We start from the raw sequence: 27,744 nt of genomic DNA on the forward strand, positions 1-27,744 counted from the left end.
CAAGAGCGAGGGCCCAATTAACTACATGCCTTCAATTTTGTTGCGGGAGTCCAGTGGCGAGAAGTAGTGCTCAAGAGTTTGATTAGACGGCCAAAAACACTTAGAACTGGAGATCCGACGGCCAAGAATGCTAATGGCCTAAGATGGTTGGAAAAGTGCTCAGTTTTAATATATCTAAATTTCAATACAGGAAACAATGAAGCACAGACTTTGATTTTTAGATTCTCAGTCTATTGTTTTTTCTTACTTGCACCTTCTCAAACTTAATGGGAAACAGCGCTTATTACAGTACGTACAAGATAAGAACAAACGAGAGTGATCATAAAAACCTGAATGCAGCTTAATGTTTCTCGTCAGACACATATCAGGTGCCAATTACTGACTTATTACTCCCTCCGTATGATCTAAACGCTCTTATATTTCTTTGCAGAGGGAGTAGAATATATCATCAAACAATATTCTAGTATCTGCCCATACAATACAGACCCAAAAAACGCTACATTTGGATCGATAATAAACATATATACATAACGGCACAAATCAGTGATCTATTGGATATATACACCGACCATCTACCACTCTACCTAAGCCCTAATCAATTCATAACTTATAAATCCTACTCACTACTCAAAGCCCTCCCTCGGCAGACAAGGAGAAAAAGCCCACAAGAGAAAAACTATACTGCTACTAACTAGTAATGCGCTCAAGGGTCAGTCTGCCATTCATTTGGATCAATCAGCTGGACTCCAGATCGAATGGCTGCGGCAGCGGACCAGACCTTCGCCTCCGCTTTCCTTCAGGGGTCAACCTCGCCGCCGCCTTAACCGAAGAGACCTTGCCATCCTTAGGCGCCTGCTTCTGCGCTTGTACCCGACAAGGCTCGCCCCCTTCATCACAACATCGTCGTTCAGGGGACTTGACCCTCTTGCGCGCGAAACGTGCCTCCATCTCTGGCCTGCGGTTGGGACCGATCAGCTTTACGTGGAACGGGTTGGCACCCGTGTAGCACACCAATTCGCTCGTGGCCTGTCCTTTGTCTAGATCAACACATCTGCCATTCACCTGAAATAAGAGAATATGGAGGTCAGAGATGTTTGGAGTCACATCGAAACGGCAACTGGGGGGGTGAAGGCGGGTGGTTACCAACTGGAGAAGGGCGGAGAACGTTCTCGCAACATCGTACTTTGGGTGGCCGCTAACAATCTGACTGAACGATGCGGTCCCTGTGTCGGTTCTTGATGAGAGCGTGTCGAGGATTTGCTCTCTGTATAGACCGATATCGAAAGGTGGATTTCTATCCTGGATAAGGTATGAATTGTAGCAGTGGTGAGTGCGGAGAAAATTTATGTGCAGAGAAGCCTAGCAGCTTTAATACTACAACCAAACCTGCTCTTCCAAGGCGTGCTCGATCCGCTGTTTCCATGTTGAAACCCGTGCATCCAGCGCGGATTGTTGTTCCGCCTCAGCTATCCTACAAAGCAGCTTATCCTGCAAGAGGTGGTGTCCACGTTAGTTTTGCAAGTTGAAGAGCTAGGATAAAATTCAAAAGACAATACGAAATTAGCCTGTTATCAACTGGAATTCTGTTTCTCGAAAACAATAAATAAATAAAACATGTGCTTTCATTACACATGTCAAAAACATGTGTAAATGTTTTTTTTCTGGGGGGAGCAATGGTTGAACAAACAGCACTGCTGCTCCATCGCTCGCTCTGAGCACAGCCCGGTCTGTGCGCTGCCACAGCTCCCACTGCCAGCCAGGTCAGTTTCCCCTTCCCCCTTCCCTGAGTTGCTGCACTTGGCTTATTTCTGCTTCTTCTCCTCTGAGGGTCAGAAATGGCTAGCACCGGCAGTGGAGGACTAAGTGCAATCCTAATTTTGAATGCTGCTCGTGTGGTTCCTCCAAATGAAGATGCGAAGTCACCGCTGTGGAGGTACGCTCAGAAGATTGAGAAGACTGGACAAGGCCAAGGAGGGGAATACAAAGTTCATATGTAGGCTTTGGGCCCATTCGAACTCTTACAGCTTCCTGGAATTTCCAACTTTCCGCTTCTGCAGGTCGAAGTAACGCTGAGAAAACCGTTCCGCGCGAGCGATCCAGCTTCTGTTTTTGACATGGGCCGACAGCCCAGGAAGGTGAGCTCAGGTCTCAGGACTCCGCGGACCAACAGAGCCATGCTTTACTTACTTTTTATTTTATTTCCAGGCCTGTCTTGCAATGTTGCAAGAAACCCTTGGTTTAGGAAGGCTTTCATGTTTGCTTCCAACAACAATTTGGGTGGCTATGCCCCCTAAGCTATAGAAATCCCTTCTTGTGCAAGAGATGGAACATGTTGAACGAATGCTGCAGCCCATCAAGACAACATGGAACAGCAAAGGTGTGACTATTGTATCAGATGGTGGTCCGATCCCCAAAGACGGCCCCTCTTAAATTTCTTCGGCGTGGTAGAAGATGGACCCGTGTTTTTAAGAGCAATCAAAACCAAGGGAGAAGTAAAGACCAGGGAGTACATCTATTAAAAGATGTTGGAAACCTTTGACTTTACTGGAGCTGCTAATATTGTACTCCCTCCATCCCAAAATTCTTGTCTTAGATTTGTCTAGACACGGATGTATCTAAATACTAAAACGTGACTTGATACATCCGTATTTAGACAAATATAAGACAAGAATTTTGGGACGGAGGGAGTACAAGTGATCACTGATAATGCACCCAACTGCAGAGCAGCGGAGCTGCTGGTAGAGCTGAAGTTCTCTCATATTTTCTGGACCCCATGTGTCGTCCATATTTTGAATCTTGTGTTGAAGAACATAGCTACAGCCAAGATCGAGGAAGACTCCCAGTATGAACAATGCAATTGGATCAGTGACATTGCAGCAGATGCCAATATGATAAAGAACTTCATAATGAATCACTGCATGAGGTTATCTATGTTTAATGAGTTCAGCGAGTTGAAACTTCTTTCTATTGCTGAAACAAGTTTTGCTTCTTTGATTGTGATGTTGGAGAGATTTCCATGAGATCAGGGAAGCTCTTACTTTGATGGTTGTGAATTTAATTTGGTCTGGTTATAGAGATGACAATCTAGGCAGAGCACAGTTTGTTACAGAGAAAGTTCTTGATGATTTGTGCTGGGAGCCTACTTATCTATGATCCGTGCTGCTGACATAGGTAAACCATGTCTTCTTTCATATATGAGATGTGGGATAGTATGATTGAAAAGTGAAGAAGACAATTTATTGTCATGAAAAGAGGAAAATGAAGAATCTGCTTTTTACTCTTTTGTGTGTGAGATCTTAGTGAGTCGATGGGCAAAACGTAATACCCCATTGCATTGCTTGGCACACTCACTGAATCCTAAGTAAGTCGCTAGCTTGCTGGCCTTTAGTCCCGGTTCTTACACGAACCGGGACTAAAGGCCCTCCACGTGGCCGCTGCCTGGAGGTCCACCTTTAGTCCCAGTTGGTAACACCAACCGGTACTAAAGGAAATTATATGACCCCTCATCACTGCTCAATTTAACCTCTAATCTCTAATCACCCCTCATCATTCCAAATCATCTAACTTCCCAGACGGTCACCCATCCTCTCACTACTCCAGCCTGAGCACGCTTAACTTCCGGGTTCTATTCTCCCTCGTTTTCAAGTCTGCACTTGTTGTTTTCCTGACAATAGTAAGATGTCAATCCTATTAACCCTCAGGAATTTAGCTTGAGCATGAAGTCACACATTTCACTGTTTGAGTTTGAAACTATTGTTCTAAAAAACAATAATTATTTAGTAATAATAATATTTCTTGAATAAGTAGTTTGACCATAGTTTGACCAGATTTGACCAAAATTTAAAAAAACTGAAATAATTATTTAGTAACACTAATATTTCTTGAATAATTAGTTTGACCAGATTTGACCAAAATTCAAAAAAACTGAAATAATTATTTAGTAACACTAATATTCTTGAATAATTATTTAGTAACACTAATATTCTTGAATAATTATTTAGTAACACTAATACTTCTTGAATAAGTAGTTTGACCAGATTTAACAAAAATTCAAAAAAAACAAAAATTTGAGCATAACTTTTTTCCCTTTTAGAATTTGAGGATTCTAAAAATTTGCAAAAGTTTTTTTCTGACATCGTGCGAATTTTCGTGCTGAACATTTTGATATATTATACGTTTTTTCTGACATCGTATGCAAAAGTTATAGCCGTTTTACATTTTCTCTACACTTTTTGCAAAACATGTCCAAATTTAAGTTTTTAAATTTTCCTAACTAGTACATGTAGTAACATAACTACATCTGGAAGGATTTTAATTTTTTGAAGTTTTTATCATTTTCTTTTGCTTTTTACAAAACTGAAAAGGCGATCCGGGGGGGGGGGGGTAAGAGTTTGAAAATGGGACCTTTAGTACCGGTTCGTGCCATGAACCGGTACTAATGCCCAACCGGGACTAAAGGTCCCATTTGAACCGGGACTAATGCCTGTACGGTGCCCTAGCCGCTCGAACCGGGACTAATGCTCACATTAGTCCCGGTTCGTAATGCAACCGGGATTAATGGTCTTTTCTGGCCGAACCAAAGCCCTGTTTTCTACTAGTGCCATAACATAATAAATTGATTAATGTTACTAATGTAGTTCATTTTCTTGTTGTTGTCTTTACTGCTATTTAGATCTTACACTCAAGCCTGGATTAATGAGGTTCCAGGCCACCAAACTCCACATATGGATGGAGAGATTTCAATTGAGAGAAACAAATGCTTTAGGAGTTCTTTTTCTAGTGGTCCTGAATTGCAAAAGATAAAACAACAATTTGCTAATTTCAGTTTGTATGCTACTGGATTCAATAACTTTGACTCAATTGAGGATAAAGCCTACCTAGATCCCAAGACATGGCGGGGAATCCATGATGACGCTGCCCCAGAATGGCAAGGGCTGGCACTAAAATTACTTGGGCAGCCAGCATCTTCTTCTTGTGCTGAAAGAAATTGGAGCACATGTGGTCTGATAAACAGTATAGCAAGAAACATGTCTTGTATTGTTTATTCCCCTTATATTCTTGATTTTGCCACCTACTTGCAAGTTGGAATCTCAGATCAATTTTATTTGTTGTAGGCTGAGGATCTTGTCTTTCTGCATCAAAACATGTGCTCCTTTCAAGGAAATCGGGGGGGTATTCAACTGGCCCGTCTAGATTCTGGGGTATTGGAGGAGACACCCGCGAGAAATTTGGTGGTGAAAACCCTCGTCCATTCGGGCTCGACAGCGCGACAGCGGCGACGCTTTGCGCCGTTCCCCTCCTGAGGGCGTTGTCGTGGAGCTTAGGTGTCCTAGGGTGTGTCGTGATGTTATATTCTAGCTGTCCTATGTTTTCTTTCGGCATCATAGTCGCGTGCGTTTGTGGTGTCCGGTTATCCTAGGATTTGCTTTTGTAAGAGGGCTACCTCACTACTCTTTATCGTTCGACCGTGTAACTTGGTTGTGATGCTTTACTTATAAAGCAGGGCGAAAGCCTGTTTCGAGATATTTGGTGGTGGTGCAGATTTTCTTCGGGATTATGCTCTCACCACATGAACCAGACTTGGAGGCCTTGCTCGATGATATTGGGGCATTGGACACTGGAGTTCGAGAGACGGAGATTGACTCGACAAATTGAGATTCATCATTCATGTTCTTTTTGTCATGTCGTTTTACCTGCCCTACTAGCTACGAACATTATTGGCTGATTATGTAACTTCAGTTTGTTGAATTGTACTAGGTTATATTGTTGAATTGTACTGTTATTTTTTGATTTATTTGCTGCCTTGAGTTTTGTGTTTGAAATGTAGAGAAATAGATGAATGGGGCGAGACTGGATTAATGGTTGGAGACTTGGAGTACTCTATATTTGCAATGTAAGAATGATGTATCTTTCCATTTATGCTTACATACATTTGTTTTAGTGTACTAATTGACTCTGTTGTTGCCACTTAGCAGCTAGGTGGAGAGGAGAAGGCGACACCGCAGGAGCAATAAATAAGAAATTGCCACTTTTCGGAATTCTCATACAAAAATCACTAATTTCTATATATTTTATAGAGTAAAATGCACCGGCAGTCCTAAAAGTTTCTTGAGTGTGTCAAGTAGGTCCTATAAGTTTGAAAACGCATGTCTAGGTCATATATGTGAGTAAGTCATTCGTCGCAGGTCCTATCCAAGTCTGACGCACATGTGTAGCATGTTGACTGGTGCCACGTAGGTAATATTTTACAAAAAAGACCTTCAATAGTTTTATCTTCTAATCTCATGGTCTCTCTCTCGGAGCACCTTCTTTGGTTTTTTGCGGGGTTCAGAGCACCTTCCACCCGCGTTTACCTAGGAGTTTGCGATGCCCGGCCCATCACACTCTACACGTGCAGCCTTGTGGTCAGACGACGGTCACCTACGAGCGCAAAGGAGGGACCACCGACGACACAGGCTTGTCGGGGCAGGCGGCCTCGACGAGCGCGATGGAGACAATGCGGCACGGCGGCGCTGCGCGGGAAGCACGGGAGCACGTGAGGAGGAACTGCGCGGGGTGCAGGGGCAGGCCGGGGTCGTGAAATGTGCAAGGGAGCAAGCACGGGTGCTCAGGGTGGCTGCGAGGCGAGGCAACAGCGAGCGGTGGCAGCTGCGTGGGAACGGCTTAGGGTGTGACAGAGCACGGAGAAAGGAGGAAAAGAACCAGGTGCTCATCTTGAGCATGCTATGGAGTTCGGGGAGGCACGGGAAGCACAGGAGCGACGAATTCGCCGCCGGCAGTGGCCAGCGATGCAAGGCGGCGACGAGGACCTGGCTCGGGGACGCGCAGGTCCACAGCGACATCATTGGAAGCTTCTGCAGCGCCACCGGGAGCTGATGGAGCATACAGGGAAGGCAGGGGTGCGGCACAGGCAAAGATCAACGGCGCGGCGATCGGTCATCGGAGGAGAGGAAGACAGTGATTGTGGCGTTGATTGACGGCATCTCCAGTCAATTCATTCAGTGTTGAGGCTCACGAGATCGAGATGAAGCTAGTGGACATGGTTGTTGGGCTCGGGGTGGTTGTCGGCCGTGGAAACAAGACGCCACGCCGGTGGCGACATGAAGAGTACCAATTGTTGTGGTGCCCCTCCAGCCTCCCGACCACATATTCATGATCCTGGTGAGCTACTGCTTCTTCTAAGCCCCTTCCCAAGCTCCCTCGTGTTTTCTGTCCTCCCCGAGCATTGCTCCGTGCCTCTGTCGCCCGCAGCTGCTTAAGATGCTCGTCGCCGTGCCATTTGGCAACCTCGTGCTCCTTTAATTATGGTGTCGTCAAGGACAAGCCGCCACTGCTCTCCCTACGCCAATGTTGCACTGCCTTCGGCAGTTCAACAGGTTGCGTGCGCCGTGGTGGCTAGGGACCTACTCGACGACCTCGTCATCGTTAGGTGCTCCATGTCTGGTATGTGATGAACTCCATTGTGGAGACGCACACCTCTTGCCAGATGCGGCCGCGAGCGACGGGTGCATTCCTTCTCCCTCGCCGGAAAGAAGACCATCTTTCCCTTCTGCTGTCCACGAGTGTAGTGGTTGCGAAACAGGGACCATGAAATTTGAATAGGGAGTTTGTTAGGTTTTTTGGCAAAATATTGCCTACATGGCATCAGTAAACATGCCACGAGGGCGTGTCAAACTTGGATAGGACCTGCCATGAACGACTTACTCACATATAAGACCCAGACATGCATTTTCAAACCTATAGGACCTACTTGACATACCCAACAAACGTTTAGTACCACGGGTACATTTTACTCTTCTATATACTCCCTCCATCTACTAATACAAGGCCATTCATATTTTTATGTCTAACTTTAATCATTAATTGTACTAACAAAATATGAGTCATATGTCATAAAAAGTCTGCCATTGGATGGACATATCAAAGAATTTTTCGATAATATATTTTTGATGACATATAATCCATATTTTGTTGACCAGAATTATAAGTCAAAGTTTGACACAAAAACGAAGTGGCCTTGTATATAAAAATGGAGGGAGTATTTTATTATATATGTAAAAACGTATCCCTATCTACAAATTTTGAAAAACTGAACCGTCAAGGTACCACAGCATCCGTATCCATATCATTGTATCCGTGCAATTTAGTAGTATGTGATTTGACTCCTAACATGATATTCCAAACGGCTTCACACTAGCTAACATGGCCACCTTACATATTTTGGCAACTTGCACGGCACCAAGTTGCTTGTAATGCAAAAAAAAAAAAAAAAAAAAAAGTTGCTTGCAAACATGTAGACAAAAAATAAAAAGCTTCGCATATGTTATGAATTTGAAAGAGAATGGAGCTATTAGTGGTACTTATGACTTACCAGATGCGACTGACAAAGAGCATCCATGCTCCCCGGTATATTCAAGACTGGCTGATCAATTGGGCTGCCTAGCCCATCATCTGGGTAAGTTGGGATGTCTGGCTCATCATCGGAATCATGCATACTAGGATTGGGCTCATCAACACGCTTTTTGTCACCAGATTCAAATGACAACAAAAGCTGCAATACCTTGAAAATATGTGACATGCATAATGAGAAAAGCACATTTTTGCAACAATGATGGGTACCTTTTCATAAAGAGGAACTGATTGGGAGACATAGAGTTGAGGCATACGTAATACAACATATTTTGTTAGCTCGGGACTAACAACACCATCCATCTTTGCCGCAGGAAATATAGATGCAAGAGTTTTTTTCTTAGGAGCGCCAATAACTTGCCTTGGAAAACATTTTACTGTTCCAAACAGATCAAGGAAATTCAATATATAGTTAGTGACCATAATATATAAGGAAATAAAACATCCTTTTCCAACAGTTTGCAGTACCTCTCTTATAAGGTTTAATCTTTAGGTTGCTAGGTTCATGTGGATCTAAAGATTTATATGGATCCTCGTCATCGGAATCATCCCTGAGATCTGGGCATCCAGGGTCTACATACTCTGGCTGGGACGGGCTGAGATCAGGAGTAAGGTCACCACGATGATCAGGCCAGTTATTCGCTGGACTTTCACCTGGATTCGTTTCTTGAGATTTTTCAATCTCTGGTTGAACTGCATTTCGCGGGACTTCCCCAGGAGTTTTTCTACGAGCAGTACCCCCCGATCTTGCATTTGGGGAAGTGAAGACGTTGTTTCGGCGTTTAGATGGTGCTGAGCCACCTCCATGAGACAGAATATCTTCTTTGCATACATTTTTTCCTTGCAGGAAGGCAAAAACAGCTGGTGCATCACATGGATCCAGCAGGAGGAAATCTCCATAGAAACCACATGTTGCTAACTGCAATAAACAAACAACTAGACAAGTTCAGTATGGCAATACATGTAATCAGTCTCAACTGGAAGAAAAGGAATAGAAGATTACCAAATACGAATCCAGCTCGCTCGCTTCGCTATCGACACAGTCTCCTTCGAACACCAATAGATTTGCTGGTGGCCTCACAATTATTCTTCGCAACTCATCCCGGTCAAGATTGTTACCCAAAGTGATCCTTGTTTCCGCTGGTAATTTAGAAGGTGGAATACAGGCTTAGCTACAAGTCATACAAAGCAAGCATATAACTGGTAGAACCATATAAGGTCCACTTACCTGGGACATCATCCAAACCCAGAAACATATCATCTTCTTTGTCGGAAGTAGTGCTAGGGTCACTTTCATTAGCTTCAGCAGAACCCTTTCCTTGTTGATCTGGCCTGGTATGGTTCAAATGTTAGACTATTTGTGGATAAACTGAAAAAATGCACTAGGATGGTCAAAGGAGAATTTGCAAGCCTATAATTTGGCAAGGGCCGATATTTTAGACACAAACCAAACTCTAGTAGAGTTTGCATCGAGCGGACACCAATTTTTGTTTCTGCGCTGCCAATTTCGACATAATTAATTGGTTTAGAGATTCTATAGTTCACTAAATCAGCACCCCAATTATTAACCAGGCATGTCATGCTCCGAAATAAAATGTGCAAGAAAAGTAATACTCCCTCCGTCCCATAATATAAGAGCGTTTTTTACACTAGTGTAAACGCTCTTATATTATGGGACGGAGGAAGTAGTTGCCATCACATATATATCACTGTCTGGCAGTTTGAGGCCCATTTCAGGTAAGATAAGCAATGTCCCAGTCTCAGCAAGGTAGCATACAGAAGATAAGGCTAAGACAAGACTGATATATCCTTACTTATTTTGCGACAGAAATTCCAGTGCATGTAGCACCAACGAGTACAAGTACTCCACCTTGCGGCTGTAAACTTGAACCGATCCTTGGAGCAATAGCGCCGCTGCACATGAAAGTGGCCATAAAATTAGCAGCGCAGGAGAAGGGTTTACAAAAAGAAAGTAACTTTCTTTCGATGCAAAATCCCTGATTAAATTAGGGAAACGCCATAAATCACCCAGCGGATCGCAGCCCCGCGTTAGCTGCCTTTTCTGCACGCCACGTGCCTCATGGCCACCACCACTAGGTTTTGCAACTGGTCGTTGTTGCAATCTCTCGTCGCAACAACGGCTCTGTTGCAGGATCTAGATCCTTGAGAGAAGTCGCCTCTCGTGCTCCTCCCAAGCTCCCGTCAAGTCGTCGCCTCCCCGCACTGCTCTGACTGCCCCGAGCTCCTGTCAAGTAGCCGCCTCCCCGTGCTGCGACTACGGCCACCGGCGCTCGCCACCGACTAGCACGCCGACGAGCTTCTCTCATGAGCTGCACGCTTTGCAAGGCGTGCAACCAGAGAGACCGAGCACCCCCGTCGAGCTGTTGCCTCCCCGTGCTACTCCGACCCCCGCCGTCGGCGCTTGGTGTCAGCAAGCACACCGACAAGCTTCTCCAATGAGCTGCACACAACTACTACTAGAATGTTTTTTGCAACATGTTCGGTGTTGTAAAAGATTTTCTGTAACACGAGTTATGTTGCAAAAATTACGGTAAAAAATGGTCAACAACGTTATCTGTAACACACCCGCGCTTGCAAATATTTCTGCAACATTACCTTTCTTGTAAAGATTTTTTAGAAGTTGCAGCAAAGGGGTGGTTGCTTACATGAGTAGATCAAACGGCCACTAGTCCATCCAATGGTCTGAGGCGGCGGATATTTTCTCATTATCCACCGGCCGACACGTAGCCCATTAAATAAGCCTTAATTGGGAAGAAAGAAAGAAAACGAAAAAAAAATAGTCCAAGTTTTCTAACCGCCTGAGGAAGAAAGACAAAATCCACCAAAAAAGAAGGTGCTACCATCCACACCGCCGTACCTTCGGCGAAGTTGAAGTCTTCGCCGGAGATCTCGCCTGAGCAGATCTTGAGGAGGTACTCCTCGAGGCTCTTGGCGACGTCCACCTCCCAGTTGGACTCGGGGTCCCGGTTCGCTTGCAGTATCGGGAACCTCCCCCCGCTCGTGCTCCCCTCCCCGCCGCCGTTGCCGTCCTCCATGACTCCCCCCTCGGACAAGGACGGGGAAGCTACTGGGCGCGAAGAGGCATTCTTGCGGAATGGTGGCTCGGAATCCTAGAGGCGTGTAGCGCGGGTGCTGTGCTCAGACGCATGGAGAGCAGGGGGGTTAGGGCTGAGAGGATTGGGGAATTTCTCGATTTCGATGGATTGGAAGTTTGGAACGGCGGGCGGGAATCTCGGTTTTGGTGAAGGTCCATTGTACAATTTTCGAAACAAACGAGGAGTATGCGTGAAGAGTGAGCGGTCAATATTTTTGGCCTTTTCCTTGCAATTTTATTTTTTTCCAAATAATGGACAATACGTGTATGTAGCTTTCAGTAAATACATTCATTCTTAAAGTTACCTAGACAGCTCTCAGAAGAATTACAAGATGAAATGGCCGAGCTCCTACCCTTGCCTCGGCAAGCATTCCGAAAGAAAGAAAATTCGGAAAAACAATTTGTCTAATCTAAAAGCTAAGAGCATCTCCAATAAAAGATGCAAATTTAGAGATGTAAAACTAGGTGTTGTATAATTTACATCACCAAAAAGTGATATTTTACCTCTCCAAAAAAGTGTCAACTCCAACAGATGATGTAAAATGAAGATGTAAAAGTGCAACTCCAACAGGTGATGTAAATTGGAGATGCAAAACCGGCCGGCCTCCGCGCGGCCGCTGTTCATCTGCCGCCGGCCGCATTTGCACATCAAATTTTCATAATTGTAGCAACAAAAGTGCATCATCGACCATAGTTTTAAATTCTACAAACAAAAGTCAATTGTCTCAAACGAAGTTGTTGGTCCAACAAATGAAAATGCACATAGACATCACTCAATTTGCATCCTCTCCATTGTCACTAGTGCCATTGTCGATGGTGGTCTCATCATCATCAACGGCTTCTTTCTCGACATTTTCTTGCGTTGAAGTCTCGTTGCCGCAAACTCTGCCGGAAGCACCTTCATTGACATCTCCTATGCCGGTCATGTTGCCACCGAAGCCACCTCCCACGTCACTCATCATGTTGCCACTGTAGCCACCTCCCATGCCATTCATCATGTTGCCTCCGAAGCCACCTCCCACCTCATCATGTTCCCGCTGAAGCCACCTCCCCATGCCGATCATGTTGCCACCGAAGCCACTTCCCATTCCATCTCTCATTCCTCCGAAGCCACCATCCATGTTGCCACCAAAGCCACCTCCCATGTTTCCACCAAATGCACCATTCATGGCACCACCCATCATTTGCTTCTTCATGAGTATTTCATTGCAACAAAGTTCACCATATGCCTTTGCCTTGGCATCAAGAGTGGATGTGTCCATGAAAATATACTTGAGTGCCTTCTCCTCGACTATCTTTATCTCCTCCACCGCCGCATTTCTCTCCTCAAGCTCAACTTTTCTCTCCTCGGCCACCGCCAACCTCTCTTCGGCCGCCGCCCTCTTCTCCTCGGTCGCTGCCCTCCGTCGCTCGGCTTCACTCCTCTCCTCAATTTCTTTGAGCCTCAACAATTTTTCCTTCCGCATACTATTTCCTCGCCATGACAATGGCATCAAATCCATCCTTGAGATCATTGTCTCCGGCCTTGGACCCCTTCACTTTCTTAGTTCCATCAGGCCTATATGATTTGGTCGCCGAGTGAGGAGTGGGGCCCCTTCTCTCCTCACCCGGGGCATCTTCTTCATCCTCCACCACCATACTTTTCTTCTTCGAAGCATCAAAAACTTCTCTGGTTTTCCACTTCTCCTCATCCTTGAGCTCTTTGTAGCAATGATGGAAAGTGAAAGATTTTCCTTTCTTCTTCCTCTCCTCTCCTTTATTGCTCCTATCTCGAAATAATCCTTGCACAATCATTTTCTATAAGAAACAATCAAGATGTCATCAACAAATTAGTGAACATTTCAATATTTGTGGAAAGTGGAGAAAGCACACATGAATAGCAAATGATTATTACCAAGTCACTTTCACCGCAACCACTTGGGTTCATGCGATCAATATTTGCCAAGCAACCCGCCAACTTTTGACATTCGATGTTGATGGTGCCCCAACGTTGGCGAAGGGAGTCACTTGAGCGATAGTGGCCGCTAGTGTTGCGCATCGAAGAATTCCTTGATGCATTGCCAATATGTGACGGCAGATTGGTCGGTCCCAACGGTTGCATCTTGAGAGACTTTCTTTCAAGCGGTGCAAATCAACACATGTTCGGCATTGGTATAATTCTTCCCTTCAAAACGAAGCCCTCATCATCCATGTCAAGATTGTCATCACCATATTGTGGAGTTTCATATTCTTGTGATGCATATATACTCATGTGGCTAATCATCATTTGTCACATTTGTGGCGCGCATGAAAGCTTCATCATCGAGACTACAAATGGACATACACACAATCAACTAACACATTCTATTGGAATCGACAATTGGAACAACAAACAAATGCACACGATTTTTTTTTACCTTTGTGACATATCATCGAACACGTTGGATGCGGTTGCCATCGGCGTCGACACATCTTCATCCATGGCCGCCGGCGGCGGCGGAGGAGGTGGATGAGGAGCACCGTGGCCGGATGAGGATGACATGGTCGTCGGCGGCTGCAAATCGCCCGCCAAAGCCGTGTCCGGCTTCGACATTTTTGCCGGCCGACCTTGGTTGCCCGCCAGGTTGCGGCCTCGCGCTGCCGCCCGCTTGACGCCTCCACCGCGAGGCTTGGCGGCCCCCTTCTTTTTTGCAGCTTTCGCCGCGATGGCGACCGGACGGGGTGGGGCAAATTGGCATGGAGGCGGCTGCCGCGTTGGGGATAGTTGCCGCAGAGGCGGCGGCCGCGGCGAGATGGGTCAGGGCATCGACGGTGGAGTTGGAGAAGGCGGCGGGGTCATCGGCGTCGGCCATGGCGGCGGCGGGCGGGATGCGGGCAGGCAAGAGTCGGGCCGCGGCCGGTCGCGCGGAAGGGGAAAGAAGTGGCAGTTGGGGGGTTGGCGGGCGGAAGCGTTTTTACGTCTCCTATAGGTGGAGATGCAAATTTGCACCGCGAGGTATTATAGTTTACATCTCCGGGAGGTAGAGATGTAATTTTTTTTGCATCTACATCATCTGTTGGAGCAACTTTTGGGGCCTCGGAGATGCAAAAGGTAGTTATTTTTACATCCACATCTTCTATTGAAGATGCTCTAAAGCCATATCACACAGACGGACGCACACAACTTAAGCACCGTCATGCATGTAGCGTATCCCTTCGTTCCTAAATATAAGTCGTTGGGGGAGTGTAAACTGAACTCCCCCAACGACTTATATTTTGGAAAAGAGGTAATATAAAACAAAGAATTCCCTTTGGAACACAGGTAATATAAAACAATGAATTCCCTTCTTTCGCGCGGCCCGAGTGAGTTTATCGATACCTTCGATGAATTTGTGTATGGTTGTTATTAGTGAGCAGGTGGTTCTTTTTCAGAAGAAGAAAATCGGAATGAGCAGGTGGTTCTTTCCTAGCAAAACTGTAGAGCCTTAGGCAGCAAGAAAGGTTATTATTTCCCAACACATTGCATTTGCTGCAATCATCTGAAACACATTGCATTTCCCAACACTTTCCTAGCAAAATTCAGTTTGCAAATACCAACTCACATCAAGTGTAGACACTTGATGATTTGCAACAACCTTCACGGAATTTAAACAAAAGTTCAATGATCACAATATTCTCATTTGCCACTTCTTTTACCTATATTTAGTTTACACAATGCCTCCTAGTCAACATTGGGACTTGGGAGAGCTGCATTCTTGGCATACAGCTTGTTGCAAGAATCTTCAAAAAAATCCATGGCAAGATACATCATATCCCTCTACCAAGCATCTCTATCTCTCTGCCGCAAGTTTGGTGTGTAAGCATCTCTCTGCCGCAAGTTTGATCCTGGCCGTTCACTCCGCCGGGAACTGCAGGAGTTCGCGGATACCTTCACACACCTGCATTTAATAAACAACATAAGAGGGGGTAACATCTGAATATAAGCAGATTTACAACATCTACTGCATCAAACGAAGCACCTAGTTCATTGTACATACCAACTTGATCTGTGCTTTTATGCTCGCTATGAGGTGTGTGTACTCGTCTATTTGTCTGCAAACAAACACGGAAAAGTTTACAACATTAACATGCGAGTGAATGAATGTCAACTACAGAGGACCAGGAGCACGTTCAAGCATAAAAAGGGAAATTACAACAGTATATGAATGTCGTACAAGGGCCAAACATTGGCAACGACTGTCACCGTAGTACAAACAGCTGCAGCCGTACTAGTTAGTTGTATGCTGGAATGTCAATAAACATAAACCCATTCAAGAGTTGAGACATAAGAACATACATACATGTTATGAGTCACATATGAGGCAAACCACTAATATGGTCCGACGGTGAATAATAATGGTTTATACAATGCAAACTAATGCTACATAAAGTATGTTATGTTCATAAAATTTCCAAAGGTGTCTACGGAAGTGAATATTAGATGCAGATTAGTAACACACCAGATTAATAGAATCAGCTTTGCCTCTGTACAATGTATACGTATTAGCTTATGATAAATAACTAATCAGTAGCCTCCATTCGTCATCTGATGGCTGAAGCGAGCATCAAGCTCCAACAGAGAAATGGATACCATGAATAGCTAAATACAAATATTGTCTAGAAATCTAAGAGCCATCACAAGGCTCAAGAATACCATCCCTTTCTCTTGTTCTTTGCTTCACAAGAAAAAGAGAATCCAAGCACTTCACCCAAACCGCTATTTTCGACCAAGTTCCATAATATGCCTAAAACAAGTACTGGGTATATACTATCCTTATCCACACAAACTGTGTTGAACAGAGCATGAAGCACCCGAACCACCCTCAATCATCAATATCTCTTTAGCATAACTCCCCTCTCACAAAAACATGCTGCATGTGTAATAAAAATTGCTGCGCAAAAGCAAGATCTGATATTCAAATGTTCGAGTTGAGTTACCTGGCCAACCTTGCTTCTCTTACAGATATAAACTGCAAAGCCTCTTGCCAAGTAAACTCCACATGAAAACCTAGACCAATATCCACAAAGATGTGCTTCGTGTCCGGCCTGCGGAAATCACCACAGAATAATGGCATTAATAAGATCTCAACAATTAAAGAAATCTGACTGTAGGCACTTATGTTCGAAACAGTCAATTCTCATTAGCGCTTCACAATGATGATATGAAGCTATTCCAAATTTGTAATTTTAAGCTAACATCTGGTTAAACAATTGCAGTTAGGAATGGAGTTGAAATAAAGAAGCAGCATAAGGACATATCAAAGGAAGTTCCTGCTTGTTATACTGTGTAATGGCCAACTGCATTCTTCCAATAAATGAAGTGAACACCAAACTAATTCACTTGCATGCTGTCTCCATATGCGAACACCACCTTTTTCTTAAAAAGGCAGCTGACCGTTTTTGTATTTTTCAGATCGATATAGGAACACCTTTCTCATGTCTATCCTACTGCAAAAGCTACATCAAGCATAGAGCTACTCCAGTTGAGTAATGTAGACTGGCCCCTAAACAGTGCAAACCACCTACCCTAATAATATTATGGTCTCTGACTTGTCTTACATTAGCATTAGGATAGAGAAATTTCTTTTCTAGAGATTATAGAGAAAGCGAGAGAGTTTTTGCTACTATACTTCAGATTGTTTAGGCGGGGGAGAGGGAAAAGGATGTTTACACTTCTGCCTGCATGTACACCTCTGACCCAAGATTGACCATAGATCGCATACTCGTTACACCATTCTTTTCCAAATTTTCGATGTTCTTCTTCAAATCCAAGCTGCCAACACCAAATGAAGGTTCATTGATCAGAAGAATGAGCAATATTAAGGACATATATTTGAATAACAAGAATCAAGGGGCCTAAATGTTTCAGTACAGTTACAACACAAGGGAAGACGAGGAGAGAACCGAGTCTTACAATGTCTTCTGCTGCTGGAACAAGTTATCGCGCTGGGCTATGGCGTTAACGAGGTCAGGCTTGAGCCGCCGGTCAACGAAATCTTCAAACTTCTTCACCTTCTCCTGCCGGAGACGCGCCTCCACAGCCATTGCCATGTCCTAAGCTGTTTCCTATGAGATTCGTGGATCGCAAAATATATAATGCCGTACTGGGTTAAGCTGTCATTGCCAAGGCAGTGAAATTTTAAAATCAATAAGTTAAGGTTGTCATGCAACCATGCTAAAATAATCGGCAACTCAGGACATGGCGTACCCACACAACTTTATATAGCATATATCACAATAAGCTTAACCCATTGTCACAACTTATGTAATCCCCACGTAACCTCATTTGTACATATCCCTTATTGATAAAAACAAAAAAACGGCGCAGTAGGGGTCTTCCCTACTGTTTTTGCTAAAAAAAATGTTACAACTTACATATGTATCATAATTACAGTCAAGTCGACACAAATATAGCATATATCATAGTTGCTGTCAAATTGACGACACAGAGATGACACTTTGCCTCATTATATTTTCAACTTTCTCCCAATACCATCACCAAAAATCATCGCTTACTGGCATGAATTAAAACCAGGGCTAATCCAACAATTAAAAGAGTCGAATAAACATGGCATGAATATTACCACCTCTTTGTGAAAATCTGAAGCGACTAAAGAAAAGAAAATCATGCATGTAGGATTGTAGATGCAACACCAGCCAAAGCAAGAGTTTCAAATTTTGAGAAACAGCATAACAAACCAAGCTAACAAAATCGGCAAACTACATATCAACCATCCATAAAACCTGACACGGTTACAAATATTGCATTGCACAAACTTCTCTCCATACTAAGTTACTAACATGGTAAGGGCCATAGACAGCATTTAGTTTGACTGTCCAGCTGCTCGGCCTCTACTGCCAATTGAAACACTCGCGCCACGAGTATGAATACATAACAATAACACGCTTCTTGCCTATTGTTGGCCTACAAAAACGCGTCGGATTTGCAGCATTACGATGTCTTGTGCACAGTGGCGTGGCCAGGCCACTCCAATTTTATTTTATTTTACACAAATGAGCCTATCTATATACGGACAACAGTTGAGCAGGAAGCATGAATATACTCATGGTCAAACAAAATCAACATCAACTAATTGGCACCATACAATTCTACACAATTGACCCTATATGTGAGATTCAACTCAATACTCATTGTCACTCACGAATTCAACACCAGAAAGAAAGCAGAAGCACCTAACCCTCACCTTGCTGCGGTCGGCGGGCACCACCGCACGGGGCTGCGGGAGGGCGAGCAGAAGGGGATCCGAAGACGGCCGGTGGGCACCAGGCTGCGGGAGGGAGGCGGCCGGCAGAGGCTGGAGCCTGCAGCCCTGCAGGAGAAGTCGAGCTGCAGGAGGGCGGCCGCCGGCGGGCACCAGGCTGGAAGGGGAATCGGCAGGGAGCGGCGGCGTGCGTAGGTCCTTGCGAGCGAGCCTCAGATTCAAGTGGGCTGCAGGCTGCTCACCTCAGCTGCTGGGCCGGTTGGATGTTTATGGGCCTTAGTCAAATAATATGGGGGTAATCCTCAAAAACAAAAAAGAGTAGTTGCTCAAAAAGACATAAAAAATCCTGAAATCGGAGCTGGGGGAGGTGATGATGAAGCCGAAGGCGCAATTGGCTTGCACCAGGAATCGGAGCATTGGACCCCAAAGATTGCTGGAGCAGAAAGGCGGAAAGACTTCATCGAAGTATTTTGCAGAAGGTAACATGTCAGTGGGTTGCTTCGGTGTCCTCTGTATGTCTGTGAACTGTAGCATAGTTGTGTTCAGCTTGTTGTGTTTTTCTGCTTGTTGCCGAGGCAGTACTCAGCTGTTTCTCTGCGTGTGTTGTAACGTTGGCGACCGTTTGGCTTCGTTTTCAATAAAATGGAGCCAGGGTGGGAGGCATTTTTCCTTTAAAAAATCCTTAAATTTCTGGGTGTGCCACGGCCCTACTTGGGCTACCCACTGCTTTGTGCAAGGGTGGGTCTAGATGGTGTGTCTGGTGGACTCCTGCCCACAGAAAATATGCGGTGGTTACTACGCACATAGACCTCACACTGGCACATGCATCACGCTGACACAAGGGGGCGGGTGTGTGCCTGTAGGACGTGGCGGGGGTGGCGGCGCGCCGCAGCAGGGGCGCGCCGAGGAGCTGCCTCGCGTCGGCATCAGGACGCGCGTGGAGTAGAAAGTGGGGCGCGCTGGACCATTCAAAACTAGACCTCATATTTATACATTCTAACGAATTTTGGCTTTAAAAGTAGTCACCCTATGTGATTGAAGGTCACGGGTTGATGGCAAGATAGTGCAATCGACAAGGCCAACACTCTTTTGCGACAAGTGTAGTGTAAAATAAAACAGTGCACAACAACAAAGGACATGTTTGGTTCGTGACATATTCATTGTCTCTCGGTTACAACAGCTCATGATTACATTACCTATGTTTGTTTTGACTGCGTCAGTTTCAGTTCCCGTGTAATCATAAACCGTTCTCACAAAACTGAAAACACCCGACATAGGCCAGTATCGAATAACACCGCTTGTCCTGATTGTTTTCTTCACCACGAGCCACGAGGACCAAGTAGCAGCGTCGACGATCTCTCTCTTCATGGGGCATGGGCAGTAGCGCCACCGTTCTCCATTTGTTGCCCCCGCCGTGAGTAGTGCCAATGATCTCCCTTCGTTGTCATCATCGTGGGTAGCACGTCGATCTCGCTCCATCGCCATGAGCAATAGATGTCATGTCTCGGAAGGGATCCGAGTCAATCTGCCCTGATGCAGGCGATCGAGAGATAATTTGGGGAGACGTTCTAGCCAATACATTAACCCTAAAATTCTAAGCTAACTTGATAAGAACGAAATGAGGTTATAATGCTGATGTGTCCAATTTGTGCGTTGTTTTATACCTTTTTGTGTGTCGTAGTCTTAGGATCCATCAGGTTTCACTACATTCGCACACCTTTTTTATCTATCAATGATCTCTTCCGCATAGGAATGGTTGACCGTACGTGGAACTGCCAGTATCCTCGATAGGGTGGCGAACGTGCCCGGAAGTACCAGAGCGGAGATCACTATAGGAGTTTGCCTAGATTCGGGCCTTCTTAGAGAGGTAATACTAATACCCTACATCCTACCTTTGGTTTGTATTTATGGTGAAGTACCTCATGCGAGGGTTACAATGGGAGGATGGTGTTATGACTACCGAGAGTTGTTCCATGAGAGTAGATGTAAATGGCTACCCCTATCCCCAATCTTGTATAGATGATGGGGGCTAGGGTTTATAGAAGATTGATCTGATCGAAGCCGCCGTCATCTTGGCTTGTGCGCTAAGATGATCTCTGGATGCTTATTCTGGCTCCACGACTCCAACCTGTCGCCAGATACTTGCTAGGCCTCTTGGGCCCCATGGTAGGCCTGCGGTAAGGCTCCCCTTTGAGAGGCCATCCCTGGTGTACTACATTGTCGGTAGCCCCCAAGTGTGTATGTAGTCGGAGTTTCTTGGTCTTCGGAAACGAGAAACCCAGGTGGGCTCCTTATCTCCAACGCAATGAGATATCATTAGCTAGCCCCGTCTCATCTTGTCATAACTGGCGGAAGGACCGTCGTGGTTCCCATTAGTCACATTAATACGTGGATTACCAAGCCCACATCTTGTGAAATGGAAAACTGCAAGAGATGTAGGGCATGTGTCGCAGTCAAGCTGAACGCTTCGTTTTTTCTTGGAGGATATGAAGGAGGAAAAGGAGAGCACCCCTCTCCTTCTCCTCCCTCTGTCTTAGATATGCCTCCTCTGCTCTTTTGTCTGGATATGTGACTTGTTGGCCGGATACACCAATGATCGTTGGCTGGATACATCCTACGGCGCAGTGGTGTACGACATTTGCAGTCAAGCCTTGCCGCAACAAACTCATCCGCGATCGTTGGACAAAGTCGCTCAACCATCAAAGGTACATCATTCAAGAGGCTGTGAGCAAGTATTGCAGCCATTTAAACAACTCATTGGTCGGTGGTCAAGTGATGCGTAAATCGCCGAGCAAGTGAGTTGTTCTATGTGTTTTTCATTTGGCCGGATATGTGACTTGTTGGTTGGATATGTTCTATGTTATTTAGCCGGATATGCAACTTGTTGGCCGGTTATCCTCTATATTATTTAATCGGATATGCAATTTGTTGGCCGACTATATTCTATGTCATTTGATAATGTCTTCTTTTATAGACGTCCCATGTGTGTAACTTGCTATTGAAGATGAAGAAGAAGAATTTGCTTTCAGATTAAAAAGCGGACACCTTGTAAAAAAACTGATGGCAACCGTTAGAACGCATGAATCACAGTGGTAGAAAAATGTAAAATTTGATTTCAGCTTCTGCTTGTGTTGTTGCTCGCTAACAAATAGTATACAATATTTGCATTAAAGCATCTCCAACAGCCGCGCCAAAAGGTGCGCGCGCGGTAAACTTGGTTTTTAGCGCGCGCTGGACGGTTTCGCGCGCTCCAGCGGTGGCTGGAAACAAGCGCGCGCGGGAAAGGGCGGCAGCTCGCGCGCCTATAAATTGCGGCGCTCGCCACATGCCTATCCACACTGCCACGCGCGCCTCGTAGCTTCTTCGCCGCTCCAGCGCCTCCACCGCTTCCTCTCCTCGCCGCTCCAGCGCCCCGCCACCGCCGCGCCATCATGCCGCCGCGCCGCTGAGGAGCGTCGGGCTACCGCGGCGTCCACCAGCGCCCCAACGGCTGGTACTCCGCCGAGGTTCGGTCCGGCGACGTCCGGCTCGGCCTCGGTACGTTCCAGACCTCGCACGAGGCCGCACGCGCCTACAGCGCGGCGGCGTGGCGCCTGGACAGGCCGCGCCAGCAGATGAACTTTCAGGATCTCCACACGCGCCAGCAGGCGCAGGACGTCGCCCCTCCGCCTCGTCTTATCACGGACCAGGACCGTGCGGAGCACGCTCGGCGGCAGCGCCGCCTCCTCATCGCCGAGGAGGACGAGCGGGCCATGGCGGAGTGGCGCCGGCGCCACCCGGAGGATGTTGCCAACGAGGAAGCCTTCTGGACAAGGCGCCGCGAGGAGCAGGCGGCAAAGCGCCGCGCGGAGCGGTTGGACAGGCGTCGGCGGAAGGCCCTGGCGTTATCGCAGTGCGAAATCGTTCAAAATGGTGGGCAGTCGATCTTTTCGTCTGATGATGACCGTTGGGAGGACATGTGGCTCGATACCTCGGACCAGACCAGCGAGGATGGCGATGATGATGATGATGATGACGACGACTGGGAGTAGGCTGTAGTTGCACTATCTAGTAGTTTTTTTTATGTCGTTGCACCGTAGTTTTTAATCTATCTATGCTATGGAACTATGTAAAATATCTATGTATTTTATGAATTTTATATTATCTATATAAAAAATGTACGCAATGTTTAGCGCGCGCTGCATTTTAGCGCGGCCGCTGAGCTACACGCGCGCTCAATTTTAGCGCGGCTGCTGAAGCCAGCGCTGCCGGCCGCGCCAAACCAGACGAAGGATGCGCCGCAAATGAGCTTTTAGCGCGCGGCGCGTTGCGCGGATATTGGAGATGCTCTTACGGACGATATATGGATTTCTCCATGTTCCATGTCGCACTTCACAAGAAAAAAATGGTGATCGATTAAGCTCATCGACCAAGTAGCAGCTAGCCATCAGCTGCAGCCGTTGGCGCCGAACCCGATCTTGTTGTTGGCGACGTCGTACACCACCGCGAGCGTCTTCTGCTGCGTGTTCCCGAGGATGCCGACGTCCGCGCCGTCGCCGTTGGCCGCGAACGCCAGGCACGCCTGCGCCACCTTGGCCACGTACAGCACCCCGCTGAAGTCGAGCCCCACGGCGGCGCCGCCGGCGAACACCAGCGCCACCGACGGTATGCGCACCGTCGTGTGCCCCGTGAAGTCGTAGCACGTGTCCAGGATGGACAGCGCGGGCGCCCTCTTGTACCCGTACCTGCCCATGGAGCGCGCGAACTTCGACCGGAGCGCGGCGTACGCGCGCGGCGGCAGGCGGGTGATCACCGTCCCCGAGTCGATCACCGTGCCGGCGGCCGCGAACACGACGGGGGAGACCCTGACCGTCCGCCCGGCGACCTTGACGCCGACGAGGCCGACATAGTAGAACGACGGCGTGTCGCGGCGGGTCTCCATCGCCGTGAATCGTGCGTTCGCCGGCGCCGGCCCGCCGAGGGACAGGTACCCCGCGGCGCTGGACGACGACGGGAGGCAGTAGGAGAACCCCGCCCCGTACTTGGACGCCGCCTGGGACGACAGCGACACCTTCTCGCGGCCGAGCCCGACGAGCCCGTCGGCCCTGCCGAACAGGCCGGTGTCCCGTTCGCCGCACCCGAAGACGAACCCCGGGAGCGTGTCGGACGGCGTCAGCGTCAGCGTGTCGCGCGCCAGGGCGCCGTCGGTCTGCGACTGGTCGCCGTACACGACCTCGTACCGGCATTTCCTGTCCGGCGAGCAGCTCCGCGAGTCCAGCCCCTGGCACTCCGGCGCGGCGCAGGGCACGGCGGAGTACGTCGAGGACCGCGCCGGGTCGAAGAGCGGGTCCTTCTGCTCGTAGCAGTCCGAGCACGGCGTGCACTGCACCCAAGACAGGTCGCTGCCGGTGTCGAACACCACCGTCATGCCCCTGGCCGGGGTGCCGAGGCCCACGGACACGACGTAGTTGCCGGTGCCGAGGGAGATGCCCCGCTGCGCCGGCAGGGTCACGCCCTTCGCGCCACGGGCTCGGTCCGACACGGGCGACGCCGCCGCGGCGATCTTGCGGTGTATGGAGTGGACCCTGGCCTGGTCGTCGTTGAGGAGCTCGGCGTGGGGCGGCGGCGTGCCCCGAGCCTGCAGCGGCGAGCACGGGCCGTGCCGGTGCACGACGTTGAGGGCCGACGAGTTTGATGCCGCTGCTGCAGGGCGCGGGAACGAAAATTATATACTCAACGCACACTGCAAATCACATTTGATTTTGACCGCCGTTTGCACTTTTCGGTGATCTGATAAAGTATGACAACAAAAATACTGCTCCTGTATTTGTATTTTGGATCAGCATGTGATCACCGAGAAATGATGTTCTACCATGTACGAGATATCCCATGGATGGCCAAGCCATCCATTTCTTCGAGATTCGAATGCATGCAGATCTGGGCTGCTCTAGTTTCATGACATGTTGCTTATTCAATTGCATCTATTCCTCCGAGTAATGCTACACGTACAAACGAGTTACAAGGTTTTACAAAAAGGGTTAATTTGATTGGTCAATAGGTGGGGTGGCGGTCCACCCCCTGAAAATCGGGGGGGGGGGGGGGGGGGGGGGGGGGGCAAGTTTGTGATTGGTTAGTAGATGGAAAAAATCCTAGTCAGCGTGTAATTGGGTGTAACTCTTTGTATGTTTAGCATTATTGCTATTCTCCATATTCTACTACTCTTGTGTCTTGTCACATCAACCATTTATTATTATGCTTCATCCACCAGATGCTCTTGTGTCTTGTCACATCAATCATTTATTACTATGCTTCATCCACCAGATACTTTGTCCACCATCTCATGTCTTGCTTCACTCCCATATATTTTTTCACGTGTTTACAAATTAGAATCATTTTATCTTGTAAACCAAAATTTCAATAGAAGATGCATCTGCATATTTGTGCTTCTCGTGACGAGGACTTCCAAACAAGAACATTCTCAAATATATTTCGGCTAGTTTTAAAAATCAAATTTTGAAACACGATGAAACTTTATTAAACACGGTCTCGTTTAGAATTTCACTAAAATATTTTCGTGTCCGATTTTGTTTAAAAGGTCTCATCGCGAGGATGACAAATATGCAAACAAATCATAAATCAAACTTAAGGTTCATAATCTATGTGGGTTTCAAATATCCTCAACTTAAAATATAGTACTAATTGACTAGGAGAAAGGAGATAGGCTGATATGTAGAGTAGGTACTACTATTCACCTGACTTTGTCAGACACGCTTTCAAGAATACATGTGACATGTGGGTAGGTGATGCATGCACGGTATATACCGTGCACGGTAGATAATCCGCTCTCTGTGATCACCGGTCTTTCTAAGCTGCAGGAGGCCAGGAGTTTTGTGGGGATTAATTCAGACAGGCGCACTTGTTTAGAGATCAAGTGGCCATTCCGTTCACGGAGGGACTAAAGCGACCTGGTTAGCGACCTTTGACTCATCCAGACTGATACGTCATTTTCCTTTTCTGGACTATACAAGATGGCCCGTGTCAGCTCCTGCGGCTACCTATAATTACCGAGTGCATTTACCCCAAAAAAGGTGCTACTACCTCTTCTGTTTCTAAACGTTTCATTCAAATTAAACTGCAAGAACGTCTTACATTTAGATAGAGGGTGTACATATTATCGACAGCATTTTGTAGAAAATATTTTGAATATTTCAATATGGACTACATATAGACTAAAATGAGTGAACAAACACATTAAAACGCCTCTATATACATCCTACTTAGAAAAAAGTTATGGTGTTGTACATTTTCCTTTAGCAAAACTGGTCATATGAATGGAGGGAGTATATATATATATGATAATGGGACAATATAGATCTAACATGCTATAAAGTGTCAAGTCCAAGTCCAAATTCATTGTACAACTTGATAAACAAATAAATTAAAACAGATTGTAAATAGTATCAAATTCGAACCCACCCCAGATTGGGTGGTTTTGCCCTCAAACCACCCGAAAATAAATCCAGATTTCAAATCCTACATGTATCATCAAGGGTGCTATTGTTTCAATGGAGGCGATGTTTAAATTGATATCGAGACGTCCGTGATGATTTTGTCAATTAACACATTTTCTTTGCTTTATGGAAGAAATCAAGCACGGGCTGATCTAGCCTTACACCTTTTTCAAGAAGTTTCAGTGCATTATTTATTTCCTTTTCTTTTATCTCTATAATTAGGTACTCCTCCGTTCCTGAATATAAGTCCTTTTAGAGATTCCAATATGAACTACATGCGGAGCAAAATGAGTGAAGCTACACTCTAATCTAAAACACTCTTATATTTCTTTACAGAGGGGTAACTTTTATTGAAATCTTTAAAAAAACTTATAACTGTTTGGAACGGGAGGGAGTACTGGTTATCTCAAAATCCAATTATTTTTACAGTTTTGCTAAAGCACATCTAGATGTGCCCTAAGTATTGCACATCTAAGTCATATGCCATTGATTTTACGCGAGGATTTGTGCAGACATTTTCTTTTGTCTTTTTTCTTCTTATTTTTATGTGGGATTTAAAGGTTTTTTTCTCGGCATTCTTGTTTCCGAACGGGTATAACCTATTTCTGCACATGAGATGACATTCTAATCCTCTGTTTTTTCTACCATACATGTTAAACACATCGTTCATTCCTCTCAAAAAGAAAAAACACACATCGTTAATTAGACACGTCACACGTTATGCGCCACCCTGCCTAGCCTCCATCTCCCTGCTTCTAAACTACGCTATGCGCAGTCTGCGTTTGTACTAACCACTAACCAGTATAAAGTTCGAATGATATCTTTTGAAAGAGTACACTTATACAACATTCAAAAAAAGAAAGAGTACACTTATACGTAGGAAGGAAACCATCACACAACGGACACACGGAGCATGCAGTACGAACGTACGTACCCTTGGACGCCGTGCATGCCGCGGGCGGCAGCAGCGAGGCGACGCTGACGACGTGCCAGTCCGGCTCCGGGCCGCTCGCCGCCGTCCTCTCCGCCGCATCAGCAGCCGACGCGGCGAGGCGGACCAGGGCGGCGGCGATAAGGATAACCGAGACCCTGAACGGAGCGCCTCGGCGGCGACGCAACGCGCCGGAAGCCATGCACGAAGCTTCTTCTCTATAACGGGCAGCAGAAAGGCCGGCTTCCTAGATCGCCGCTCTGTGTGTGATCTGGGCCGGCGACCGTGACTCGACTTGACACGATCGGATGCCGCACGCCACGTGCTTGCTTATATAGCGTTGGCTGGCGAGCCAAGCTAGGCATAGCCGTGCGCCGGCCACCACCCATGCCCGTGCGTGCGTGGAAAAAACCGGTCGGTGTCGAAGTCAGCAGGCACCACCCGGCCCGGCCCGATCCGCCGTGGAAAAGTTGGGTGGCGTGCCACCGCCAGCCAGCCAGAGCACGGGCCGGCCGGTACTCCATGCCTCTACGTAGCCAAAGACCAGAGCACGGCGAGCTGGGTCACCTCGGACGCGAT

The 27,744-nt window shown here is 46.7% G+C and overlaps 3 protein-coding genes across 5 annotated transcripts; all 3 read right to left on the bottom strand.

Moving 5' to 3' along the window:
* Positions 1-286: 286 nt before the first annotated feature.
* LOC123121879 (condensin-2 complex subunit H2) lies at positions 287-11,671 on the bottom strand. The gene is made up of 10 exons (XM_044541973.1): positions 11,288-11,671; positions 10,224-10,323; positions 9,638-9,741; positions 9,413-9,549; positions 8,878-9,328; positions 8,620-8,786; positions 8,372-8,551; positions 1,387-1,488; positions 1,144-1,299; positions 287-1,062 (listed from the first exon to the last, which is right to left on the bottom strand). Exons 1-10 carry the CDS (start codon positions 11,463-11,465, stop codon positions 736-738), a joined length of 1,902 nt encoding a protein of 633 aa, XP_044397908.1. The 5' UTR covers positions 11,466-11,671; the 3' UTR covers positions 287-735.
* A 3,435-nt stretch (positions 11,672-15,106) lies between these two features.
* On the bottom strand, positions 15,107-19,016 carry LOC123121880 (protein UXT homolog). 3 transcript variants are annotated; one of them, XM_044541974.1, is made up of 6 exons: positions 18,727-19,016; positions 17,436-17,587; positions 17,193-17,294; positions 16,460-16,567; positions 15,520-15,574; positions 15,107-15,420 (listed from the first exon to the last, which is right to left on the bottom strand). In XM_044541974.1, exons 2-6 carry the CDS (start codon positions 17,570-17,572, stop codon positions 15,376-15,378), a joined length of 447 nt encoding a protein of 148 aa, XP_044397909.1. In that variant the 5' UTR covers positions 17,573-17,587; positions 18,727-19,016; the 3' UTR covers positions 15,107-15,375. The 3 variants fall into 3 exon arrangements, with proteins under 3 accessions (XP_044397909.1, XP_044397910.1, XP_044397911.1); XM_044541975.1 differs by having other exon boundaries at positions 17,436-17,575; positions 18,727-18,996; XM_044541976.1 differs by having other exon boundaries at positions 17,436-17,635; positions 18,727-18,996.
* Positions 19,017-23,059: 4,043 nt separating this feature from the next.
* LOC123124992 (aspartyl protease family protein At5g10770-like) lies at positions 23,060-27,428 on the bottom strand. The gene is made up of 2 exons (XM_044545539.1): positions 27,169-27,428; positions 23,060-24,426 (listed from the first exon to the last, which is right to left on the bottom strand). The coding sequence occupies exons 1-2, from the start codon at positions 27,365-27,367 to the stop codon at positions 23,171-23,173; spliced, it is 1,455 nt and encodes a 484-aa protein (XP_044401474.1). The 5' UTR covers positions 27,368-27,428; the 3' UTR covers positions 23,060-23,170.
* Between the last annotated feature and the right edge of the window lie 316 nt (positions 27,429-27,744).

The sequence above is a fragment of the Triticum aestivum genome, chromosome 5D, assembly GCF_018294505.1.
Source record: "Triticum aestivum cultivar Chinese Spring chromosome 5D, IWGSC CS RefSeq v2.1, whole genome shotgun sequence".
NCBI classification, from domain to species: Eukaryota; Viridiplantae; Streptophyta; class Magnoliopsida; order Poales; family Poaceae; genus Triticum; species Triticum aestivum.

Excerpts from the sequence above, each read along its gene's own strand:
- LOC123121879 (XM_044541973.1), bottom strand. The coding sequence starts at position 11,465 with ATGGAGGACGGCAACGGCGGCGGGGAGGGGAGCACGAGCGGGGGGAGG. Across the intron at positions 8,552-8,619 it reads CAGTTCCTCTTTATGAAAAG|CTTTTGTTGTCATTTGAATC; the intron begins GTACCCATCATT and ends AAGGTATTGCAG. Across the intron at positions 1,300-1,386 it reads AGCACGCCTTGGAAGAGCAG|GATAGAAATCCACCTTTCGA; the intron begins GTTTGGTTGTAG and ends TACCTTATCCAG.
- LOC123121880 (XM_044541974.1), bottom strand. The coding sequence starts at position 17,572 with ATGGCAATGGCTGTGGAGGCGCGTCTCCGGCAGGAGAAGGTGAAGAAG. Across the intron at positions 17,295-17,435 it reads TTCCAGCAGCAGAAGACATT|CTTGGATTTGAAGAAGAACA; the intron begins GTAAGACTCGGT and ends TGGTGTTGGCAG. Across the intron at positions 15,575-16,459 it reads AGAGAAGCAAGGTTGGCCAG|ACAAATAGACGAGTACACAC; the intron begins GTAACTCAACTC and ends GTTTGTTTGCAG.
- LOC123124992 (XM_044545539.1), bottom strand. The coding sequence starts at position 27,367 with ATGGCTTCCGGCGCGTTGCGTCGCCGCCGAGGCGCTCCGTTCAGGGTC. Across the intron at positions 24,427-27,168 it reads GGCATGCACGGCGTCCAAGG|CAGCGGCATCAAACTCGTCG; the intron begins GTACGTACGTTC and ends CGCGCCCTGCAG.